This window comes from Equus caballus, chromosome 10 (assembly GCF_041296265.1).
Source record: "Equus caballus isolate H_3958 breed thoroughbred chromosome 10, TB-T2T, whole genome shotgun sequence".
In the NCBI taxonomy this organism is placed as follows: domain Eukaryota; kingdom Metazoa; phylum Chordata; class Mammalia; order Perissodactyla; family Equidae; genus Equus; species Equus caballus.
The window spans coordinates 80338602-80357039 of NC_091693.1; the positions used below are offsets into that span (position 1 = coordinate 80338602).

General features: G+C 35.8%; 1 protein-coding gene across 6 annotated transcripts in view; it reads left to right on the plus strand.

Moving 5' to 3' along the window:
• Positions 1-18438, plus strand: part of TRMT11 (tRNA methyltransferase 11 homolog) — a 58424-nt gene that overhangs the window by 17641 nt on the left and 22345 nt on the right. For all 6 annotated transcript variants that reach the window (XM_023651031.2, XM_023651027.2, XM_023651030.2 and 3 more), the window contains 4 exons: positions 7989-8069; positions 10873-11037; positions 12678-12750; positions 12876-13007. In XM_023651031.2, coding sequence (XP_023506799.1) covers positions 7989-8069; positions 10873-11037; positions 12678-12750; positions 12876-13007 — 451 coding nt within the window. The remainder of the gene's footprint in view (positions 1-7988; positions 8070-10872; positions 11038-12677; positions 12751-12875; positions 13008-18438) is intronic.

Genomic DNA, 18438 nt, shown 5'->3' on the forward strand with positions numbered 1-18438 from the left:
TGAACTTTTACTGGAAATAATGCCAAATTTATAGAAAAGTTATGAGAATAAAAATAGAACAAAGAACACCTACATATCCTTGACCCAGATTAAACTGTTGTTAACAGCCTCATTTACTTTATCATTTGTTTTTTCTTTGTTTATGTACATAACATTTTTTTTCTGCACCATTTGAAAATAAGTTGCATTCATCACGTCCCTTTACCCCTCAAGTGCTTCAGTATATGTTTCTTAATAAGGATATTCTCTTACATAACCACGGTATAGTTTTCAATGTTCGTACATGTACTATTAACACAATACATTAATGTTTATATTTCATTTTTGTTAATTGACCCACTAATGTCCTTTATACCATCTTTTTTTCTTTCCAGTCTGCCATCAAGTATTGTATTTTGTTGTCAACATTTCTTTGATCCCTTTGATATGGAACATATCCAAATCCTTTCTTTTGTGAAATTGGCACTTGCAAACAGTACTGTCCCTCTACCCTTTATTTTTTATCCATAGTGTTCCTCATTTTGGGTCGTTTGATGTTTTCTCATGATTGGATTCAGGTTCCTGGCTGGACTTCTACATCAGTGATTTTGTGTCCTTCTCAGGGCATCCAGATGATGTCTATCTGCCCCTTGTTGATAATGTTAATTTTGATCAGCTGGGTCAGACAGTGTTCGATTTTTTTTTCCCTAGTGTGATTACAGTCATGTGCTGCATAATGACGTTCGGTCAATGACGGACTGCATATATGATGATGATCCTGTAAGATTAGTACCGTATAGCCTAGGTGTGTAGTAGGTTATGCCATCTAGGTTTGCCAAAGTATACTCTATGGTGTTCGCACAATGACGAAATTGCCTAATGAGACATTTCTCAGAACATATCCTCATCGTTAAGTGACACATAACTGTACTACTTTTTTTCCTTTGCAGTTAACAGGCAGTCTGTGGGGAGACACATTAAGACCATATAAATATTCTTTTTCATATCTAAATCCCCCCTCAGTCCTGTCAGGTTGTCAGGTTTAGCATCCATTGATGATTCTTGCCTGAAGTAGCCTTGACTTTGATGCTTACCAGGGGATGATTTTTCAACTCCAGCACTCGCGCCGCATTTACCAGTTGATACTCAGTCTGTTCTAAGGAGGGGCCTTTTCTTCTTTCCTGTGTATTTATCTATTATTAATATGAATTAGTAAATTCCCCCGTTTCCCCCCCCAATGGTCTATAATTCATTACTTTTCTTAATTATTTTGTTCCTCAAGTTCTCCTAGATTTACCTAGTGAGAGCCCTTTCACATTGGATCTGTCTTTGTGACATGTTCCTATCTTCTTTTGTTTTTTTGAGCACTCCCTGGCTCGTCTTCTACCTGCCAAACCCTGGAATGAATCATTTCTCCAGGGAACCCTTGTTTCTTTTGGTGGGGAATGATGTTAGAGACCAAGATCTGGATGCTAGGTATCTTCATTTCTAGACCCTTTAGCCGATAAGCTGGGAAATATATGTGTGTGTGTGTACACAATGTGCATGTAAATGCCTGTGCAAATACACAGACACATATTCCTACACATATACTATCTGTGCATGTTGACATATTTTAGAAATTGTGAGATTTTCACATATACTACAAATTCCAGTCTATCCCCACAAATTTCTTTCTTGCCTACCCCCCTTCCATATTTACATGTACTTCCCTCCGCTGTTAGAACCCTGGTTCCTATCAGCATCAACACACATTTACTCTTTTGCTCATTCCTATAATAAATTTAGAATAATTTCAAAATTGCTTTGCCTATACCACTAAAAAAAAATCCTATTAAAAGATATGTTTTCAGGATATGTTTTTAGTTCCCTACTCTGCCTAAGGGGCAATAAAGTCAAATATTGTGCTTTCTTCTTTTCCCCCTTCATTTAAAATTCAGTTAAGTTCACTTTTTCCAGTTTGCCCTCAGTTTTAGATTTTTACTCCCCCTCATCCTTGTTGGTTTACCTTTATTTATTTATTTATTTTTGTGAGGAAGATTGGCCCTGAGCTAACATTGTTGCCAGTCTTCTTCTTTTTGCTTGAGGAAGATTGTCACTGAGCTAACACCTGTGCCAGTCTTCCTCTATTTTATGTGGGATGCTGCCACAGTGTGGCTTGATGGGTGATGCTCCATCTGCGCCCAGGATCCAAACCTGTGAACCCTGGGCCATGGAAGCAGAGTGCACAAACTTAACCACTATGCCACTAGGCTGGCCCCTTACTTTTATTTTTAAATATGTAGAAGATTAATTTGCTTCCAAAAGTCACAACTACACAAGAAGGTAGATTCAGAGAAATGTCACTTTCTTTCATATCCCTCCCATCCTGCTTCCTTATCCTGTAGGTGACCAACTTCTTTGTTTTCTAGTTCATTCTTCCTGTTTTTTTTTTTTTTTTAAGATAAGCAGATATATGTACATTTTCTTATTTCCACTTCTTTCTTACACAAAAGATAGCATACTATATATGGTTTTTTTTTTTTTTTTTGGAGGAAGATTAGCCGTGAGCTAACTACTGCCAGTCCTGTTTTTGCTGAGGAAGCCTGGCCCTGAGCTAACATCCGTGCCCATCTTCCTCCAGTTCATCTGTGGGATGCCTACCACAGCATGGCTTGCCAAGTGGTGCCATGTCCACACCCAGGATCCGAACAGGCGAACCCCAGGCCCCTGAGAAGTGGAACATGCGAACTTAACCGCTGCACCACGGGCCAGCCCCTATATGTTGTTTTTAACTTTGCTTTTTTCGCTTAACAATATTTCCTAGATATCATTTCCTGTTAGTTCATAGAGGTTGTCTTCATTCTTTTTTTATAGTTATACTCCACGGGCGTAGGGACTGAAATTTTTTCAAACAATCTCCTACTTGGACCGGGTAGTTTTCAATATTTTGCAGTTACAAATAATTCTTGCAGTGAATAATCTTGTGCATACATGCTTTCATAATGTTGGAGATATAGCTCTGGGGTAAATTCTTGTAAGTGGGATTTCTGGGTTGAAGAGTGTATGCATATGTAGTTTTGTTAAATGTTTTCAAATTCCTCTCCATTATGCCATTTTGCATTCTTGCAAGCAATAGATGAGTTCCTTTTCCCTCACAGCTGCTCCATCAGGGTAAATTGTTAAGCTTTTGAAATTTTGCCAGTCTCTTGGGTGAAAATGTTATCTCAATGAAGTGTTAATTTTTATTTTTCCTATTATGAATGAAGTCTAATGACATTTTATATTTAAGGGCCATTTTTATAACTTTTTTGGAATTGTCTTTCATGTCTTTTGCTCATGTTTCTGTAGTCTTTTTGTTCCTCCTTATTTTTAAAAGTTCTTTGTATGTTAGAGACATTAACCCCCCATTTTAAAATGTTTTATATATATATAAATATAAAATAATATATATAAAATATTTTCTCTCAGTTTGCCATTTATCTTTTGACTCTGCATGTAATTGCTTTTTGCCACACACAAGTTTTCCCTACATCCAAATTATAGAGGAATTCAGCTATGTTTTCTTCTAGTACTCTCTTAATTTTAATTTTTCCTTTTAGACCTCTGGTCCATTTGGAGTTTATTTTCTTGTATTTTGTGAGGAATGGGTCCAATTTATCTTTTTCTAAATGCTAAACTCTTTATTAATCCTTAATCTTGTTCTTGGACTTCTAAAAACTCTTTCTGTGAAGTGAGAGGAATTCTTTGAGTTATATTCATGTACGTAATGCTTAATATGCACGCAAACATGTAGACCATACCGTAAAGTTTAAAAACAGAGTTCCTAGAACTATGGGGAAAATTTCCTTCCCTCGATGTAGATGAGGCTGGGTATATTGTGAAATGCTAACTTCCACAGCCATCAAGGTATTGACTACCTCTAGTGTGGTGAGGAGAGGGGAGACCTGCCCCTGATTTGCTTTAGGGCAGCTCCTTAAAGTGGTTAGCATATCTTAGTCATTGGGCAGTTTGTATAAGATAGTTAATGGAAAATTAATTGCAATATTTAAGACAGTTAATAGAAAATTGCAAGAGGTAGATCTCTGCAGAAATGCTGCTAAAATTTTGTAATTTGAGTTTGTATAAACGTAACTTTAGGACTGTACCTAGTTTTTGGTGCTTTTGTTTTGAAACTGGTAATAGCCAACAATTCTGAATTGACACAGTTCTTAAGCACAGTTTGTCCTCTTTCTTGGTCCTTTTGTCTGGTTGATGGGTAGTACCTTCTGAAGGATTGGAGAAATGAGTAGCCCTGTGCCCTCCTCCATGGCCATAGTTTTTCACAAAGTATTTTATGATATTTTTTCCTTCTGTTTCTTTTTTTGTATTTTTTTAATTCAAGTGTTAAATTTTCAGTTTTAAAGATTACAAAACTGATATGTATTAGTTTCCCCAATGCTTTACTTACTGACTGTTGGTGACCTGTGACTATCTCAAGGTATAGACAAACTTCTGGGAAACTGGAAGGAGAGAGAAAATCTTCTCTTGCCTTAACACCTTTCCTTTTTCGTTTAGACAGTCTGCTGCATTATCTAGGATGACATTATGAGCTGCAGAAACACACTTTTCTTTCCATTTTAGCAAATATGTTGTTTTTCACTTTAGTAAGGTTTGTTTTTTCAAAGTTGTGTATCTCCGTTTTCCCAAGGGAGAGGATACATATCATGGGTCAGCTCTCAGTAGTGAGGAAGTGTCTGAACTGCCGCTCTGATTGAGCATCACTCAGAGTGATCGGCGTGAATATGTTGAACACTTACGATGGCACAGGCCTGCCTGCGATATGATACAAGACTTGTGGATGGTCTATAACTCTTATTAACTGAGTGTCCAGCTTTACTTACTTAATTTAATTCAATTTGTTGAATATGTTTATCTAATTGGTAAGCTAACGTATACTTATTTCAATTGCTGCTGACCCCAAAGGAGTGGTATTGTAGAGACTATCACAGAGCAAATAGAGTGAGTTTTCAATCCTTACTCTATCAGTTACTGTGTGACTTTGGGCAAGATTCTTAACTTGTCTAAGCCTCAGTCCCATCATTTGTAAAGTGGTAGTAAGTAATATATTGTGTGGATTAAGTGAGGTAATACATGGATATGAAATTCTCAGCAAGTTAGCTGACGCATAGTAGCTATTCAGTGAACTGTATGGATTATCATTATTTTTGAATTATTATTTTGTTAAGAACTTAGATGCTTTTTTGGTGATGAAAGATGTTAGATATAGCTAATATTGAATGGTGATGGTGAACAATCTTGCCATAAACTCATTTTCAAACCCTTCTTTGGCTGTATTCCAAGATATTCTTAATTTGCAACTGTTGACAAATTATGGCAGCAGGCAAGGAATTTGAGGGTTAAAATTGTAAACTTCTGATTCTTTGTTTATAGTGAAAAATAATTTGTCCCAGTGTCTGCCAATGGCTGTAGTTGGCTGTGATATGATTTTTTGATGGAGCTCTGCAGCCATAGCTCTGATTCCTTTTCCCCTTCCCCTCTCTCAAGTGAGTCAGCTCCTTTCGTAATTGAGAGTACACCCAGGAGGCTATTGTACGCTCCTTGGCCTCTCCTACCTTCACATAGCTCCTGGGTGTAAGGAGAGGAATGTGGCTCCTTTTGAAATTTTATCATTGCAGAATGATAGACACAGGAGCCAGGTTTTGGGAAACCAGCTGTCCTAGTTCTGGGAGGAGACTGAAGAGGAAAAGAGAAGTTAGGAGAGAGAGAGTGGATCTCTGTAGGTCTATATAGTAATCTCTGCTTCCCATTTTGTCCATGGCTGTTTGTGCTCCCCTTTTCCTGAGTCTCATAGTTTGTCTGGTAGAATTTCCATTTTCTGGCAATACCCTTTTGCTCAGGCTGCTAGTTTAATTTATTTGAGTTCTTTTTTAAAAAGGATAAAATAGATGTAGTAGTATCACCATTTTTCCTCCTTTTCTCCTTTTCTTTCAGCAAAACCAAAGCCCAGTTCTTATTTCCATAATTTTGTAAAGCTTTCTACTTAACTCTCTAAAGATGAAAGTCATAAATTAGTTTCTATATCCTAAATAAATTCCATTTATTATATCCTTTCACCTGTAAGATATTACCCTAACCTTAAAGTGGTTACCATTTAAGTAATGAGAATTTAGAACACTGAATTGCTAGTCTAGATCACATACGTGGTATTCTTACACTTGATAGCATAATAAGACATTGAGTGAGTCTCCTCACCTGCCCTCTCAACACTTTATCCCTTGTTTTTTTTATCACCCCTTCTTCCACCAGAAAGCTTCCAAAGAAACTGCAACTGAGGTATAACTAAAGGCAAAAAGAATTTTCAATTTAATTGAAAAAACAACTAGATGATTAACAGTGATTACCCAGTGACTAGTTCAGAGAAGCTAATTTATAATGATTTTACTTAAAAGTTGAAAAGCTTAAGGGCACTGAGTTAACTAACAGATGCAGTCTAACAGATTATTCATCTCCTTCCAGCAGTGTACTCTAAATTGGGTCTTCTCAAAACTCACTCTAACCAAATGGATAAGGTTCTGTTTAAGGAAGCACAGGAAAGCTTTTCTGTTTCCCTTGACAACTAGTTCTTCTAGGTGAGTATCTGCCTTAATTGGCAGAATTGTAGTAATTCCTCGTAATTTGGGTGAAGTGATTTTATGAGTATTCCAAATCATCACATATAGTACGTTTCCTGAAGATGGACTGGTCCATTTACAGAGTAAGAATTGTGTGGTCCTCCTCACCGTACCTCTCGCACAGGTGCTTTTTTAGGTAGTGTAAAGGAACCTAGGTTTTGGTTTCTGCTGTTCTTTGGTCCTCCATTTCTCCTCTTCATGGACTCCAGTAGAAAGTAGTTACAGTATTTTTCATGAGCAAAGTATTTTTAAGTACATGTTACCAAACTATGTTTTAAATGGCTATGGAAGGAACACCATTAATTTATAGATCTTGACCCTCTGGAGGCACTACCCATCTTAATTTAGGAGATTACATTTTAAAAGAATATAAGGGAAAGAACCCTAGCTATTTTCCCCTGTGTGAGTTTGTGCATAATCGAAGAATGCTTACTGATTTCACTCTGACTGACAGCCCTTTCTACAGTATAGCTATTAAGACTTGCCCAAGCATTGAGAGCATGTTAATTTGGATGATTTACAAAAAGTGGAGGTGAATGAAAAGTACAATTATTAAATTATTTAACTTTGTAAATTTTTTCTTAAATAATTTAAAAATATTGTCACCTTTTATTTTAAAGGAATTTCATTAATGTTTTAATCTTTATTAGATTTTTCTCCATGTGTGAGCTCGTCCCACCTACCAAATTACTTAATCCAATCAGATGGTTTTGAGACATTTGTTTTCACTTTGATCACAGCACTAAGTAAACAGAAGTCATTGTATTAATTATTTTTGTGTATGTTTGATAATAGTTATTCATAAATTCATATTTACAGTTTAAGAGATAATTGCTTCACTGCTTATAGAAGTAACTATTCTTCCTAATGTTTTAATTGCAAAGATTAATGTCTTATATATCAATTGTGCCCTCTTTAGTTATTTGAAACTGTGACTTCAGTGGCAGTTGAGCCCAATTATCAGAATTTATTACCAGCTGTTTGCTTATAGCAGCCTTGTATCCTCATTTTTAAGAAAGGAGGAAGATGGTTTGTATAGACCTCTGAAAATAAGGTGAAAATCACTAAACATACATTATTTTGACCAAAAGAAGATAATTTTCTCTAAGTAGTGCTGGTGAAAGTAATTATGCCAGGGCATACATTAATTCCTTGCTCTGTGACCAATGTAGTGAGCACAGTTTAGGGGTTTGTTTTTTCAGTTCTGAGGTCTGCTAAATATGGCCAGGACCAGTGTCATTCTAGGGTACTGTGCCTGCAGCTAGTTTGTAAGAATCTGGATCAGATTAAATAGGGGAAGAAACAAGAGTCTGGGACTTTCTGGTTAACAGATCATAATTGTGTGATTTTTTTTAGGTGGCCTTCTGATAGCATCTGCACATTTTGGTGCATATGTGTATGGGACAGACATAGACTACAACACAGTTCATGGCTTGGGTGAGTAGAAGTTTTAGTTAGCATTAAAGTCTTTGCTCTTGTACCAAATGAGCCTTTAAAATAATTAAATAGTTTTATATGGCATTGTACATCTATTTCTAATGTTAAAATGCAGAGTTGTGATATAATGTAGTTTCACTTATTTTTACAACAATAAAACTTCATTGGGTATTTGCTTTTTATGAAGTATCCAGTATGTGCAAAGTGATCTCTTGGGGGAAACACAAAGATGGATAAGAAAAAGCCCTCCCCTCACAGGTATTTGTAATCTTAGTAAGAGCTATTTTTTTGGTTTTTTTTTTGGTGAGGAAGATTGGCCCTGAGCTAACCTCTGTTGCCAATCTTCCTCTTTTTCCCTAAGGGAGAGCGTTGCTGACCTAACATCTGTGCCAGTCTTCCTGTACTTTGTGTGTGGGACACTGCCACAGCATGGTTTGATGAGTGGTGTGTAGGTCCCTGCCTGGATCCAAACCCATGAACCCTGAGCAATTGAAATGGAGCACTTGAACTTAACCACCACGCCACTGGGCCAGCCCCGAGAGATTTTTTAAAAAATAGGCAAACTATAAGGTTGTGAACTTGCTGGGAAAGAAGTAGGAGAGAAGGGACTAGCCATTTTTAGTCAAGATGTCCATGTTAATAAAATACACAGTTTCTACAGATTACGACCATTCTTTTATTCAGTAATCATACATTGAGTGTATGCTGGATTAATTTCTAGTCCTTGAGTACCATATACATTTTTAATTTCATAACTGACCGAAACATCTTTGAAACAGATAAGGTGACAATAACTTTAAAGATGCTGCATTAGACTCAGGGTAACTTAGGACAAGCATCTGCTTGCTTTTGAGGCAATTTTGGAAAATATTTTAAACTCTAGAAGCTTAGGTAATAATGTTTAATTGAATGGAATTGAATCAAACTGAACAAGTATTTCTTTATAGCTGAATGGTATTAAAAATGTCATATTTCATTGATTTTGAAATTGTTTGTGTTTATGTTGGTATTCCATTGTTGTAACTAAAATCAACCCTTAAAACACTCTTTTCTTTTTTCTCACCCAGTGAAGTTATTATATAGGTGAGAATTTCTTATACCTTTTCTTTTGCTGAAGCAATTTGATATATTGTACTTGATGGCCTATCTTTTTTCCTACCTTGACTATAAGGAATTCAGTAATATTTATCATAAGGAAAGTGAGTTATGTTTTATCAAGTTCACCTAAATGGGCTAACCAGAAGACGATATGCTCTGTCTGCAGTATATTAGAGTGACAGGGTGCTCAGAAGAATAATTCCAGTTTGCTTTTAGTAGAAGCAGTATGTTTGCTTTAAGAAAATAGTCCTATATAATTTATTTGAATTTTTATTTATGAAGTTTCTGTTTAAAAGTTATGTTATAACCTGTAGTCTACTTGGATAGAGTTCTGATTGAGGTTGAGTTTCCTTAGAGCCGATCCAAGATGCTGTTAGACGTGCCTGCTGTTTCCTGTGCTTCTCACTCTTTCTGTACTCTCAAGTAGTCTCAAGTTTCTCCTGTTTTGAAACCTTTTCTATCAATCGTGCAGGGGTCCTGTAGCTACCACTTTGTTTTCCTCTTCCTTTTGCCAAAGTGCTTCTTTAAAAACTAGTATTTATTTGCCATTTCTTTTTCTTCGTCTCTCTCTCTGCTGCCTGTTATTTTCTAGCTTCCGTGTCTGCTGAAAACTCTTACTAACCCCCAGATTTACAGCATTTGGCAGTGTCAACCTCCGTAAAGCCTCCCTTGGTTTCCTAGACACTGCTCTCATCGGATGGTACTTTTATTTCTTTTACTGTCTGTCTCAGTCTCCTTAAGTCTGTGCAGTTTTCTTTGATGTCTGTTTGCATGTTGCTTTTCTCTGGGCAGCTCTCTTTGACTCCATCTCCTATCGCACTACATGTTGTACAGAGTCATGTCATTCTTCTCCTTTTGATTTTTAACTTTTGTTTTTATTGTGAGGTAGATCGTAATACAAAAGAGTTTATAAAAATAGAAGAATAATTGTAGAACAGACACTTATGTAACTGCCAGCACAGTTAATAAAAAATGTCATTCATTCTTATGGATTTAACTTAAGTTTATATACTATCTCCCAAGTGTATCTATTCTGGCCTCCAGCTGCCTGCTGAATCTCTTTTCTGAATGTTCTGTAGGAACCTCAAGGTATAGTACGATTGATAGATCTCAAGTGAGTCTCATCTTTTTCGCTAAGCTTGTTTTTCTTCTTGATTTCTCCAGTCTTAATTAACGGTGTCCACTGGTGTCTCCTAGACTAGAACTTTTGAACTTCTTCCTTGGACCTCCTCTTTAACTTTTTGTGTGTAATGCCTCCATTTTGCCTCTCTCCGTGGTCACAGCTCCTGCATTTCCCAAGTTAGCTCTTGTCACTTCTCTTGGTTTTATCTGATTCATAGGAGTCATATTCTGCATGGGACTGTTTTGCCTGAGGAAAGGGACCATGTTCTGTTCAACTCTGTTTACTGGTATATGCTTTGAACTCAGTTAAGTATTGAATGAGTGTTTTTAGGCAGTTTTACTTGAAAGGTGACTGGACAAAATAAGTTAGACATCAGTATATTTTACTGCTCAAAATGTATTTTTATAGTAAGTTGAAATAAAAATAATTGTTTATTTGTAGAAATAAGATTAAGATTTTAAATGAAAGCAAGTCTTATTTGAGTAGATGTAGGTTTAGATGAGTTAAACATTACTTTTAGCTAAATGACAAGAAGTAAGAAGGCTCTATTTGATTTGGTACTTTCTCTTTCTTTCCCTTCAGGAAAGGCTAGTAGGAAAAACCAGAAATGGAGAGGACCAGATGAAAACATTAGGGCAAATCTTCGTCAGTATGGTTTAGAGAAGTATTACCTTGATGTCCTGGTTTCAGATGCATCTAAGCCTTCCTGGAGGAAGGGCACGTATTTTGATGCAATCATCACTGATCGTAAGTTTATTTTTATATGAAAGTAGGAGTAGGATTAGTTTCCTAAAGTCATTTACATTTAAAGTACAAAATTTATCAACACACACACAGAAACGCCAACTTGTGCTAGTATCCCCCCTTCCCTGACTTCTTGGCATAGTGAGGAGGAAAAAATTATGAGTTTAGGGCAGGATACCAATATAACTAAGTAGTTAAAAGCTTACTATTTTGTTTCTTTAAACTACATAGATTAACTTGTCATCCTTTTTTTCTCTTTAGCTTATTTTTTGAGGCATATGTTTGTTTTTTATGCTTGTTTTATATTGGACTGTAATTGTTTACTGGTATACCAATTGGAGCCAAACTGTTATTTGCCATTATGGTGTCAGATTTTGAAGAAGAGAGTTTCAGCTATCACACATTTCCCCACGTGGCAACTCTTGTGTTTTTTTTTTGTAGTGCGTGTTTTCACTGGCGTCTCCTTTCTAGAGCGACTTGAAATTTGGGGTTCTGCGAACCACTGGGCTTGTGAACCCACTGAGCTTCAGGGCTGTGCATGAGAACTTGTTTTCTCCTGCTCTTGAGTTCTTGAGCTCTTCGGGCCTCTTTATCTAAGAAGAGATCTGCCTTTCCTATAGCGTTTGGCAGTAAATTTGTAAATAGTGGCAAAATGTATCTCAACTGTTCCATCTCAGCGCTCTTCAGTTCTTTGGTAACTTAGATGGTTTCAAATCTAAGAAAAGAAAACTTTTCAAGGTATTACAATGTCAGTGTGAATGTAATTCCTGAAAATTGGATGACTCTTTTTTTCCTTTGAGCTGTATATATATTTTTAATTTAGGTGACATTGGTTTATAACATTATATACATTTCAGGTGTACATCATTATATTTTGACTTCTGTGTGTACTACATTGTGTTCACCACCAAAAATCTAGTTTCTATCCATCGCTGTACAAACATCCCGTTTTATCCCTTTCGCCCTCTCCCCACCCCCCTTCCCCTCTGGTAACCACCAGTCTGTTCTCTGTATCTATGAGTGTGGGGGGGGTGTTGTTGTTGTTTCATCTTCTGCAGGGTGACTTTTTATTAACAATCTACTTTAGTATTTGGTGTCACTCTGTGTGTATATTTATAAAAATACATACTTGTTTTCTTAGTCAATTGAGGGTAAGTTGTATATATACATTGTGGCTCCTTACCCTTATACTTCAGTATATATTTCCTAAGAATAGGGATAGAATCTTAGATAGCCAAAGTACAGTTATCAGTTTAGTAAATTGATACAGTGCTTTAATCAATTCTTTAATAAAGTCATGTTCTTTGTAGCAATATTTTTCCCCCTGGTGCAGTATCCGGTCTAGTGTCAGGTATTGCGTTTTGTAATCGTATCTTTTGGGCCTCTCTTAATTTGTAACACTTTCATGGCCTTTCCTTGTCTTTTATGACGTTGACGTTTTTGAAGAACCCGGTCACCTGCCTGCCCTCTCAGTGTTTTAAATAGAATGTTCTTTATGCTATGCATTCTCAGCTAGAATATTGCATAGTGATGATGTTGCGTTCTTCTCAGGGTGTGACACCTGGAGGCACGTGATGCCCATCTGCCCCTCATTGGTCATGGGTGACTTTTGATTATCCGTGTTCCCAATGTTTTTTATCTAGCTCCATATGGAATCAGAGAATCTACAAGAAGAACAGGTTCACAGAAGGAAATACCGAAGGGGATGGAAAAATGGTAAGTGAGAGTTAAATGTGATATATTACTACTCTGAGAAGAAGCATGTTGCTTCTTCTTAATTAACTTAGTTGAACAGTCTTAAAGTTTTTCACTGATTTTGAAATTTTCTTTTCTTTGTCTAGTCCAGAAAGCCATGTTCCTGTTTCCTTGAGTTATCATCTGAGTGATATGTTTTTTGACCTGTTAAACTTTGCAGCTGAGACCCTCGTATTAGGTGGAAGACTAGTCTATTGGTTACCTGTGTATACACCAGAGTATGTAATATTAAATAATTTTATTTTTAATTTCATTTTCTTATGGTATTTATATATCTAGTGTAATTTTTTCCCTATCTCTAATTATATTCAGGGTAAATGTCTTTGTATTTAATGTGTATGATAGCCTTTATTTACTCACATATGTTTATAAAACAGGCCCCTTTCTCTTAATGATTGAGTCGCCCTGACCTTTTTATTTTATATCAGGGATTGGCAAACTATAGCCTGTGGGCCAAATATGATCCTTAGCCTGTTTTTGTAAGGCACTTGAGTTAAGATTGGCCTTTACATTTTTAAAGGGTTGTTAAAAAGAAAAAAAAAATAATAAGAATATGTGACAGCAACATATGTGGCCCACAAAGGCTAAAATATTCACTATCTGGCCCGTAGGAGGAAGTTTACCAACCTCTATTGTGTACCACACTTAGCTCAGTGCCTGATATGTCATAGCTGTTCAGTAGCTGTTTTGCCAGGCCACAAACGTGGGTAATTTTTAACGACTTAGCTGAACAATTCATCTGTTACTAGTTGGCTTTCATATATATTGGCTATTATGATCACCTTAAATGCAGTAAATCTTTTTTAAAAGCTAAGACTAAAATAAGAGCTGTATGTATATTTAAAGCCCTCATTGTGTTCCACATTATTGGTTTGGGTTTATTATTCACTAATTATTAATTATAAACAGTGATGTACATCAACAATGACAGACAAGATGTCTTGAACAAGACAGGATCTTTAGATTTGAAAGATAGTGTCAGGCTCAAAATGTGGCTGTTTCTTCAATCTGCCATAGAAATCTATTTTAAAAAATTATTTTAATTCCTGTATTTGCTATACATAATTGTACAGAAGCGTTTTAGAATAGCCTTAACTTGTCTGTCTTTTCATGATGCTGGTTGGTCCCCCAGCAGTTGGAAGCTTTGCTGTTTTTTGTTGGTTGTTTCGTAAATGTTGTATTGGAAGTTACGATGGTCTATCTTTAGTCATATGTTTGTTATCAGCTGTTAAGACTGTGCACATTAATGCCCAGACCCTTAAAACTAGGCTTAGGTTCTGTTGCCAGGGATGGCATGAACCTAATTCCATTTAACCTCTTCATTTTAGGAATAAGGAAAATTAATTCCAACGAGTGAAGTGACTTGTCTGAAGTTAAAAGCTAGCTAGCTAATTGGTTTCCTTATTCCCAGTGCGTTGTTCACTCAATTCAACATCCTACCAGATCTCAGGTATCTGGTATATGATGAGATAGATGGGATTTTATTAATATTTTCAGAGAAGAGCATAGTTGTTAATTTCTATGCAAAAGTGTTTCCTGTCTTAGAGAAGCTGAATTCCAGCAACAAGCATACTTGTCTTTTTGCTTTAATTCAAGTTTTAGGGCTAAAGTTTTTCAAAATTTATTTTGAAATAATTTCAGACTTACAGAAAAGTTTCAAATACAGTACAAAAAACTTGTATGTCTCCCCTCATCCAGATTTTCCAAATATGTGTTTAACATATACCTACTCCACCTCCCCTTGCCTCACCCATTATATTAATCACATTCCCATTATCATTAATCTTTTTTGGAACTCTTTGAGAAGTTTTGGATATGATGTCCCATCACCCCTATATACTTCATGGTATTTCTCGGATACAAGAACCTGCTTGTCAAATCACCATCAACCCCTGAAGTTTGGAAATCAGCATTGATAACACTGCTGTCTAGTTCATGTACCCCATTCAAATTTCACCAGTTGCAGTCCATCCAAGAAAATGGACTGCATTGACCCATCATGTCATTCTCCTCCAGTGTGGAATATTTCCTCATCTTTTGTGTCCTTGACCATTTTATAGAATATGTGGTTTATATTCTGAAGGTTGACCCTTAGCCAGGATCCATCTCATGTTTCTTCTATGACCAGACTTAGGTAGTGCTCTTAGTAGGAATACCCCAAAAATGATACTGTGTTCTTCATGCATTGCATCTTGGGGTGCACAAAGTCAACCCCTACTAGAGATCTTCAACTTGATAATCTGGTCGTGTTGTTCTCTGTCAGGTTTCTCCACTTTGAGTCATCATTTTCTCCTTTAGTTAGTATTTCATGGGGGAGATATCCCAAGATTATACCAGTATCTTGCTCTTCATCAAACCACTACTCAGATTGACAGCTCCATTCTGGACAACCACCATAATGATGATTTTTCTCTTTCATCATTCCTTTTGCATTTGTAAGTTGGCATTCTACTGTAAGGAAGAGTTTTCTCTCTTCCTCCCATTAATTTATTGATTTATGTTGATGTGGAGTCATAGATTCCTATATTATTCATTGGGTTATAATTTATTAGTATCATTATTTTGTTGCTTTAATTGTCTCAGATTTGATCAGTGGGAGTCTCTTTGAGGTGGCTCGTCTGTCCTTTGGAAATATCCCCCTTTGTTTTTGTGTACTTCTTACTTTCTGGCATTTCTGACCACTACTTTGAGTTAATTATTTAATTATAATTGAAATTAAACATAATTAAGAATATCTTTTGTTGGGCCAGCCCCAGTGGCCTAGTGATTAAGTTTGGCGCACTCTGCTTCGGTGGCTCAGGTTCAGTTCCCAGATGCTGACCCACACTGCTTGTCTGTCAGTGGCCCTGCTGTGGTGGTGGCTCACATTTAAAAAAAAAAAAAAATTTGAGGAAGATTGACAACAGATGTTACCTCAGGGCGAATCTTCCTCACCAAAAAAATATATATATCTTTTTAAAATTTATTCATTTCTCTTTATAAAAAGTTAAATTTGAGATAATTTTAACTATTTTTAATACTCTTGAAGACCTTAACAAATGGATATTTCTTTGGTGGCTTCTCAATTTTAATAATTTTCAACAAGGGGAAATTTCCAAATGCGTGTAACCAAAAGGATATTTCAGAAGTATAAAAGGGAGATGTATTTTTATCACTTCTTTCTTTCTTTCTTTTTTAACCTTATATGTTTTATCAAGTGACAGATTTCATCTAGGTATATGGCTAGCACATAGACAGGAAGACCACTATGGCATTTACTTCCTTGACTTAGTCGTCCCTGGAGAGTTATTTCCAGGTCCTCTGATGTTCATTACTAGACTTCTGTTGTGTCTTCTCCTCCCCTTCAGCCTAAGGTGATCTTATTAATGAATTAATTTTTATTACTAACTGTTAACTTATTAATGAACTTAGTTTGTCTTAAGTTTGTGTTAGGAAATGAACTCTTTTCATTTTTGCTGCATACATCATCCAAAATCTTTGCTGTTTTTAAAATAACATGTTAATGATGAATTTAAGACTAAAGTCACCTGCAAAAGTTTGAAATAATGTTCTAGCTTCTGAATTAAACAATTTAGAATTAGTTTGATTTTGTTGTATTGAAAATATAATTTTTTATTCGAGCAGAATAAAGAATTCACTTAAAAAGTATACCTTAGCACAAGTTAATTTTAAAACATTTGTGTTTTTGATATAGTGAATATAGGCTTTTAGTCCTACTATTGAATCAGTTTACTCAGCCAAATCCTGTTATATGATTGAAGTTTAAAAATAAGATTACATATTATAATCAAGTTCAGGTATTATTTTCTAAACCCAGGACATTTTGTAAAGTATAAAACATAATAAAAACAAAATACTATCTAAAAGCTTAGTTATTTGTGAAGAATGGTCAGAGTGGATGATTGAAAAGGATTTTCTCACTGTTTGGCAGTTTAAATTGCAGTGCAGAAACTGCTGCTCAACACGCTCCTGCTGCTGTTCTTCCTCTCAGCTGCCTTCTCCCCACTCCAGCGTGTGGGTTTTTTGCCAGCATCAGGATACTCTGTCCATGTTGTATCTTTTCACCTTTGTTTATTCTGTTTCCATTGCTTGATATACTCTTCCTTCTTTCTTCAGCTGGTAAAATTCTAGTCATCTTTCAAGACCTGGCTTAATTGTCACCACCTCTTTGACACTTTCCCAACCCTTCCCAGTGGAATTAATCCATCTTTCATCTGCACTCTCAGAGCAGTTTATTCTTATCACTCATAGAAACTTAGCGTGTAAAATTACTGTAGACTGTTGGTGTTTGTGGGTTTATTATTCACAATTTCAACTACTGTACTTACAGATGACCCTGAAGATCTGTGTAGTGTTCATTTGGACAAGGCATAAATTCAACTCATGTGTCTGATGTTACAGGAGTTGCTAAGCTACTGAGTGAGTGTAGCTGTTGCCCAGGTTCCACTATCCATATCGTGTTGTTTTCTAAATATTGTTACACACAGGTGACTCTGAAATGATTAGAAACTGTGTTTCTTTGTGAAAGATGTCCTTTAATAGAAATCTATCTGCTAACGTTCATGATAAAAATAATGACAAAGTGAAGAAGACTAATAAAGTGCCTTGAAGTAGAATTTGGGGATAAATTTTATTTGTAATAAAATGAATTTTGTGGTGGCTCAGAGCAGTCAGGAGAACATGGTTTTCATCTCTCATTTAGGAAAGAGGAAAAAGTGATTCCTTAAACTGTTTTCAGTAAGGGCTCCAATCAACACAAAATCTGTTTCTCAGATGGGAGGTGAAATTCTCGTGACATTTGGAAATAGTTAGCTTGAGGCATGAAGATTCACAGGAAAATAAGCAACTGTCAAAATTGATTCATGGAAGAGCTAGGGGCCTATACACACAGTTCTTTTTTGCTTTGTTAAAAAAGTTGAAATATAATTTGTATACCATGAAAGTGACCCTTTTAAAGTGTACGACTCCATGATTTTTAGTATATCCACAAAGTTATGTGACTCTCACCACTATCTAATTCTAGAACATTTTTTATCACCGCAAAAAGAAACCCTGTATACTTAAGCAATCACTACTGCTGCTGTCCCTATGTGCCACTTAATCCATCTCTGTGGATTTGCCTATTCTAGCCGATTGAGATTTTACGTAGATGTTTAGATTGTAGGGAGTAGTAATAAAGCCAGGGAATTGAGATAGGATGCTATACTATCATACCAGTCCGGGCATAGTACAGATTGATAGCTTCTGCTCAGCACTTTGCAAACAGCTCATTCGTATGAAATATATTAATAAATGTATTAGTAAAGAATATCTTGTTAACTGCTATTTTTTATTTTTTAGCAGGGTATTGTGGGAGTATACTATTAAACTGATTGGTTCATTAATATCATAGAGTAGTGGTTAAAAACAAGTTTGTTAATGATAATGATAACCCAAAATGATGTTCCTTCAATGCTTGAACTTGCAGATCAAGTCAAAAAGGTAATCTAAAACTTGTAAATATGTTTTTTTGCTGTTAGCTGAATGCTGGTGACTTAATTTCACCAGTTTAGCATCATTCATGTCATAAATATTAATTAAAATTATATTGGTTTTGTACTTTTATATTTGATTTATAAATTTGTTTTTGGTTTTATAGTTATATAAGGG